General features: G+C 51.1%; 1 protein-coding gene across 1 annotated transcript; it reads left to right on the top strand.

Moving 5' to 3' along the window:
- The first annotated feature begins 257 nt into the window (after positions 1-257).
- LOC123465191 (myeloid-associated differentiation marker-like) lies at positions 258-6,891 on the top strand. The gene is made up of 2 exons (XM_045163688.1): positions 258-355; positions 5,333-6,891. The coding sequence occupies exon 2, from the start codon at positions 5,484-5,486 to the stop codon at positions 6,369-6,371; it is 888 nt and encodes a 295-aa protein (XP_045019623.1). The 5' UTR covers positions 258-355; positions 5,333-5,483; the 3' UTR covers positions 6,372-6,891.
- Positions 6,892-7,484: the final 593 nt, after the last annotated feature.

Here is a 7,484-nt window from a genome sequence, read left to right as displayed (position 1 = left end):
CTTAGCCAATCATTCTGACTCAGAGTCCTTCCTGGTGGTGCCTTGTTCAGGCAAGATGGATGCCAGAGAGAAGGATTCTGGGAGGTGGTCGGACAGGTGGTGTCTCCTTTTGACCTTTCCCAAACTCTTCTGGTTGGTGGAGGCTTATTAGTTCCCTGTTCCTTACCAGGACCTCCTGTCCTAAAACTACTCAAGCAAACGGTTACTATGGTGCCTGGCCAGGGTGGGCTAGTGCCTGGCCAGGGTGGGCGGTTTCAATCAGCATGCTTCCCCTAACACTTCCTCACAGCCTGCTTTCACTTTCTGTTGAGAGAAGGAAACCGGCCTCTGAAGGAGCTGCGGAGCTGTTGACTGAGTGAGTAGAGGGGTGTGTACCTTGGAAGCCCCCTTCCCACCTGTTTGGGAATATTCTTTGCCCTTTGGAACTTTGGGGTCAATTTGGACAGAACAGGAGTGGGACCTGGCTTTTCTGTGACTCTGTACCAGTCTCTACCCAAGGGGGAATTTGCATGTTTGTTTGTAATCTGTTCCAGGGGAGTGGGTGAAGTGAAGTCAGGGGCCTACATCCATCCAGTGGACTTCTAGACTTTGTAGAAGTCCACTGGACACATCCTGGCAGGTTGGCAAAACTAGAGCTATGACCTTGTTTTAAAAAAGTCTTGTTTTAAATTGCAATACAGACTGGCCCAGTTTGCTTTTGATTCTGAAGAATGGTGGCCCCTGAATGGGTCTCTAAATTCCTCCACTGTTTGGAGTTAGAACTAATTTGTCAAAGATCCGGTAAGTGGGAGGGAACTCCATGTGCAGGCCTTCCTGTTACTCCATAGTAACAGTAACAGGGCACTGAAAGGCAAAATTCTTCCAACAAGGGCACTAAATTAAAGGCAAAATGGAAACTAAACTGTGAAAAGCCTGCCCCCTTTACAGACGAGTCTTTGCAGGCGAGGGAGGGAGAAGAGGGGATCAGCTTCTTATGGATCTGAATTTCCCCCACCTATGTGGTTCCTATTCTAATGCCCCAGGCAGGGGCTTCCTAGGTCTGCACCCCTTTCCCCCAGTCTCTGGACCGAAGAAGAGTTCTATTGTTCTAACACCAGGGGAGTTCTAACCTGGGGCACCCCCCACTCCACCCGCTGCCCAGCATGAGAAAAAATGGATCTGAAATAGTTTCTTCCTTTAAGACCTGACAGGACACTCAGTTTGGTCAGGGTGTGTCCACTACAGGGGGAGGGGAGGGGGAGGGTAGATTTCCAACAAGACGGTTCTCTGCAGGAGGTCTGAGTGCCAGAGGACAGCCAGTTGGCCATCATTGGACTTTGTTTTCCACCTCGAACCTACTAAACCATAAAAACACCAGTCCTCCGTACACAGGTGATCCAGAAAAAATGGTAGAAACGTTCATTAGTATTTTTTTCCGACCCGCGCCCCCACTGTAGGCTGATGCACAGACATGGGCGATGATCATGTTCACAGTGGAGGTGCAGCACCTTGTTCCCGACACTGGTCTCTCAATGTTTGGCTTCTTGAGGGATAAGCAGACAAGCCCGAGTTGGGTAACATGGCTAAGGGGCTTCCAGAAGCTAAGAGGTGAAGAGGGACCCTTCCCTGGGCATCAGAGACAGAGCAGCCCTGCTGACACCTTGTTTCAAAACTCTGACCTCCAGAACTGTGAGAGAATACACTGCTGTTTTAAGCCATCAGGCTTGTGATGATTTGCTGCAGTAGCCCTAGAAATTCAAGATGAATTTCCAGAAATGAAAAATAAATTCTTTGTCATATTTTTTTTTTTAAGTTTTCAGAAAAGCTTGCTGACCTCCTACTCTAGAGCATGGTGGTCAAGTGGATCCCAGGACCCCTGGTCATATCCTGTGTCCCCCAGTGTCTGAGACTCACAGGGGAGGGTCAACTGATCTAGAGAAGGCAGGTTAGTCCAAACACCCACAGGAGCCAGGAGGGAAGGAAATAAGTAAAGGGGATGGAGAGGACTAGGGCCCCTGGAAAGGACCAGCTGCACCTCAAAAGGGTGGTGAAAAACAAGATGCCGTGTGCATGACATGGTCTCATGTGTATAAAACTGGAAAAGATATACAGATATGCCTTATAAACTTGTGTGCATATATGTACACACATGTCCAAATGTGATGTCAGAGCATGTGAAATGCGCTGAAGGCTGTACATGAGGTTGAGGACACGGATGCTTCCTGAATGGAGGGGTAGATGCTTCTGTGAGCAGGCTGGAAGCCTGGCCACACCCAAGAGGGGAAAACAGGCACATGGGAGATGATCATAGTCCTAATTTTTGTCAGTTCAGTTATACATGAGAAAAAGAAAATATAGAAAATTAAACAGAGAATGAAAACAATATAAAGGAGACAGCAGCTGCTGAGCTCCAGTGACCCCCTTTTTAGGGAATGCAGCCCAGTGAAACCGGATCTCCTGAGGCTTGCAAAGGAGCTGGAAATCTGGATTTTCATGTGAAATTGGAGCACTGTGCAGCTACCAAACACTTGAGGAAAAAAATAATGTTGATTCTCTACCATCGCTTTCTGAAGGGAAACCAAACACACCCCTGGACCACCTCCAGTCCAAGCTGGTTTGCAGCCCCTGATCTGCAGCAAATCAAGCTGCATGTGCTGATGTCCAGAGTGGGGCCAGGGCCTTCTGGGTCCTTTGTGAGGCGGAGGGGGACAGGTAAATGGCATGGGTTGAGTGTGCCATGCACCAGGGCTCTGATAAGCCCTTCACATGCTTCCATACATTTAATTAATGTAAAGTAGATACTTAAGCCCCCTGCACAGATGGCGAAAGTAAGGCTCTGGTGAGTAACTTGCCCAGGTTCATCCAGCTCTGAGGGATCTCCCACGATCTCTCCCCTCTACCTTCTTTGCCCTTCTGGCACCTCCTCCTCCTTCCTCTGTCCTGACCATGACCTTCCTGGTTCCCTGTCTTCCAGTCCACACGTCTGGCTGCTGGGCAGGCAGGGCTCAGCCACATCCAGGCTGTACTCGGACGGGGGACACCATGTCCAGGATCACAGATTAGAGTGGAGGAGGGGCTGCTGGGGAGACTCAGGCAAAGCTGCTGATTTCCAGGTGGGGGAACTGAGGCCCAGAGAGGGCACAAGCCTGACCCAGGGTCACACAGCAAGAACCTCATCCTCTCCTTCCCCAAGCCCTCCCTCTGTGACATGAGAAGGATCCAAAGTTGTCTTTTAGTCTTAGGTGGAATCTCAGGGTGAGTTCAGGTAATTAATCCGGGATCAAACTGGGGTACAGAGAGCATGACACCCCCAGCCTTCCTCACGCCAGTGCCCCTCCCCACCCTTGGCAGTGCCCACTGGGAGGCTAGCAGGCTCCAGGGCTCCACTGGCGATTGGGGCTCAAGGAGCTTTGTGAGTCCAGGAAGGTTCTCAGGCTTTGCTTTGTGTTTCTCTTTCCAGCCTCAGCTTGTCCCAGGGTTTATTATCAGCAAGGTGACAAGGCCCCTGATGGTAGGAAGCTGGCTGGGGCTCAGGATGCTGGCCCTTCCGCCCTGCGGACCTCTCAGCAAATAGTCCCTTGGAAACAGGGCGGCTGTCCCTGAGGAGGGGGCAGGCGGGGAGAGGCACACTCCCCCAACACTGGACCCTGGAGGAGCCCCTGTGTGAGCAGGACTGCAGCCCTGGCTGGCGGGACTGTCTTGGGCAGGTGACCTGGGCAATTCTGTGGTCTCCAGAGTCCCTGCCACTCTGGCCACGTGTCCCTGTCACAGCCTGAAACCCCTTCAGGCCCCTGTTCTGTCTCAGTTCCAGTCCAGTCCCCTCCTCCATGGGAAGGTTGGCTCCATGCCTGCATCTCTTCTGGGTCTGAAGACCCCTACTGGGCTGCCTCAGGGCCACTGGGACCCTGGGGTCCCCCCAGTCATCTCCACTCTGCCCCTCACCCTCCCCCCCCAAGTCCTGGGTGCATCCTCAGGGCTGGCCCCTCCCAGGGGTCCTGCAGGGGCCTCCTCTTTCAGCTCCTGCCCTTAAAAGGGGGTAATCATCCATCCATCCTCACCCCCTCCCTGAGATGCCCTGGAAGACTCCCCATCAGCATCAGACACAGCATCCTTGTTCATTTCCAATCCCTTCTTCCCAGCTTGGAAGCTGCTGACTCGTCTCCCAGGCCAGGAAAACCCACACAGGTAGGACTGCTCCTAGATCTTTCCAGACTGGCACATGGATGGCTGCTTTGGAGCTTATGAGCCAAACATTATGTTAATTTGTTCTGTGATTTCTCCAAGACACTCGTCCTTGGAGTCACGCTGGGTTGAGATCTCCCCTCCCCAGTGGGGAAGAGTCACAAGTTGAGACAAAAATGGGTGGAGGGGATTCACAACAGTCCCTACTTCCCATGTCATTCTGTTCCCACGGCCTTGCTCTCACCTCATGGCTCCTCCCTGTTCACCCCTGAAACTGCCCTCCTCTGGTTGGGGCTGTGTCCCCTCAGATATCAGCTCCTTCTAGTGATGCTGCAGGGGGGACAGGCTGGGACACGTCCTCCAAAAGACTACAATCCATAATCTTTTTTCTGAAGTCCCTTTGGGACAGATATGTTTCTGAATTCAGAAACTTTCTGCTTCCGACTAGTAACACGGTACATCTACTCTATGTGACATCACACCCCACTGGTGTCTAAAAACAATTTGTGATCAAACACATTCATTTTGGCAACTGTACTTTTGAACATTCACTTTCATTGAAATAAACAAAAATTGTTAATTGTCTCAGGTCTGTTCAGGTCAAAATTTGCTACCAAACTTTTTTTTTAAATTCTTTTTCAATTTTGAGAATCATGAAGGTTTGTGATTATAGAAAAGAAGCAGCATACTCTATATTCCTTTAAATAATGGCACCTAACACAAAGAAGGTGATGGCACCCCACTCCTGTATTCTTGCCTGGAAAATCCCATGGATGGAGGAGCCTGTTAGGCTGCAGTCCATGGGGTTGCTAAGAATCAGACACAATTGAGTGACTTCACTTTCACTTTTCACTTTCATGCATTGGAGAAGGAAATGGCAACCCACTCCAGTATTCTTGCCTGGAGAATCCCAGGGACAGGGGAGCCTGGTGGGCTGTCGTCTATGGGGTCGCACAGAGTCGGACACGACTGAAGTGACTTAGAAGCAGCAGCAGCAGCAGCACAAAGAGATAAAAATATATACACAGTTTTGATGCCACCCTCAGTCTAGCTGTGAGTTTAGGATAAAACAAGTCTCCCGAAAAAGCCACCATTGATGTGTGGGGAGAATCATTCTGGAGTGGCTATGCTGTTACCCAAGTGTCTTGAGTCATTGATTCTAATTCTACAGGTCCTGAGCCTCAGCCTTCACAGGGCCCTGGGTCGTTTTCAGGCATCTGACTCAATCCGTCTCCAGATCTGGTGGATCTTTCTCTGGTGGATCTTCAGTGAGGACCACTGCCACAACCAGTGACCGTGACCTGCCTGACCATCACAGCACCATGGCCACCAGGTCCACATCCACAGACCAGGACTACTTGGCCTTGGTGTGGTTCTGCTTCCGCCTGCTGCAGTTGTTCTCCAGCTGTGTGGCCTTCTGGCTGGTGACTTCTGGCTTTCGGAAGAGGGGCTACGGGGACATAAATATCTGGGCCATGCTCATCTGGTTCCTCTCTTTGCCCATAAGCCTCATCATAGTCATAGCTGAATTATGTTATATCCAGTCCCACTTTCATTTCTCGTACCACATGCCCCTCACAGATGCCTGCTTCGCCGCCCACGTCTGTCTCTCACCGTTCGTCGTCCAGTCTATCCGGAGACACCAGTTTTTGCCTTATGACCCTTTCATAGACAGGGTCAACGCTGCCCTATCATTCACCTACATTACGTGTTTCCTTTATGGTGTAGAACTGTCTTGCACGTGGAACTGCTACAAGCTCAAAGACCTCACCTGCGCTGTGTACACCATGCAGGGCGTGCTGAAGGTGCTGGAGATGTTTGTGGCCTGTGTCATCTTCACCTTCATCAGCAACACCTCCCGGCACCTGAAGGAGCCAGCTCATGAGTGGTGTCTGGCCATCTATTGGATCTGCTTTATCCAGGCAATTGTGGCCACGCTGTTGAACCTAGGCAACTGGGAGTACAGGCTGCCTGTCCAGCTGACCCTGCTCTCCGTCCTCCTCTACTCCACTGCTTTGGTTCTCTGGTGGCTCTACCCAGTAGATGAGGAGATTGAGGGCAAGCCCAAGGGATTCTGGGTCTTGTACATGTTGAGGCTCACCGACCGCTGGAGCCTCTGGAGCCGCAGGGACCATCGACAGGCTGTGGCCATCCTGACAGCCATCAACCTGCTGATTTACGTGGCCGACCTGGTGATCTCAGCCCACTAGGTTTTGTCAAGGACTGAGGATCAGCCCTCTTGTCAATAGAGGTTTCTATACTGAGCTCTGATGTCGTCTTCCTGGCTCCCCTTCTCACATCCTTCCCCGTTCATCTCTCTCTCTTTTCTGTTTCCTTCTCTCCATATGCTCTTTGTCCTGTTTTATGTGTTTGCTCACACCCTGTTTTGTCTTTCTCTTGCTTCTCTCATCTTTTCTACATTTTCTGCTTTTGTCCCTTTTCTGATCATCCTTGGTCTCCTATGTCCTGACCTCCTCTCCCCATTTTCCCGCTGATCAATCAAGATCAGATTTCTTCCTTCTCTGCCCACCACCCCCTCCCACCTTCTAAGGTGCTGACTTCACAGCACACACCTCTCTGTGTGGCTGTTCACACCCTGGACATCCAGAGGGGCCTCGTTACCAAAGCAAGTCTGTACCCCTGGCAGTGCCTTAGATGGTGTGTGTGTGTGAGTTTGGGGGTGGCATGGGTAACTAGGCTGCTGCTGCTGCTGCTAAGTCGCTTCAGTTGTGTCCGACTCTGTGTGACCCCATAGACGGCAGCCCACCAGGCTCCCCTGTCCCTGGGATTCTCCAGGCAAGAACACTGGAATGGGTTGCCATTTCCTTCTCCAATGCATGAAAGTGAAAAGTGGAAGTGAAGTCTCGCAGTCGTGTACGACTCTGTGCGACCCCATGGACTGCAGCCTACCAGGCTCCTCTGTCCATGGGATTTTCCAATCAAGAGTACTGGAGTAGGGTGCCATTGCCTTCTCTGGGGTAACTAGGCATTGGGCCTCAATTATCTGAGTGGAAGGCGGGTGTACAGTGTGCCCTCCCTTCAATTAAAAAAAAAATCTCAAGAGGTCAATTATTTCCAGCAGTCAGAAATCTTAAAACAGAGACCCTGGATTCCAGGTCCCCACCTGGTGTTCAGCCCCTTTGAGATTGGCTCCAGAATTTTTGCAGGCTCACTAAACACCTGCTGCCTAAGGGTATCTTAGAAGAAGCCAGGGGTGAATGCCTTCCATCCCAACTACTCTATAGGGAATCAAAAAAAGGAGCTGGTGAAGAACCCCGGGATCTTGAAGACACCTGTTTGCAGCATTGGTGAGGGGCAGCCAT

Source organism: Bubalus bubalis, chromosome 20 (genome assembly GCF_019923935.1).
Source record: "Bubalus bubalis isolate 160015118507 breed Murrah chromosome 20, NDDB_SH_1, whole genome shotgun sequence".
NCBI lineage: Eukaryota > Metazoa > Chordata > Mammalia > Artiodactyla > Bovidae > Bubalus > Bubalus bubalis.
Note: the sequence above shows the minus strand (reverse complement) of the source record. Positions and strands in the feature narration are given on the sequence as shown.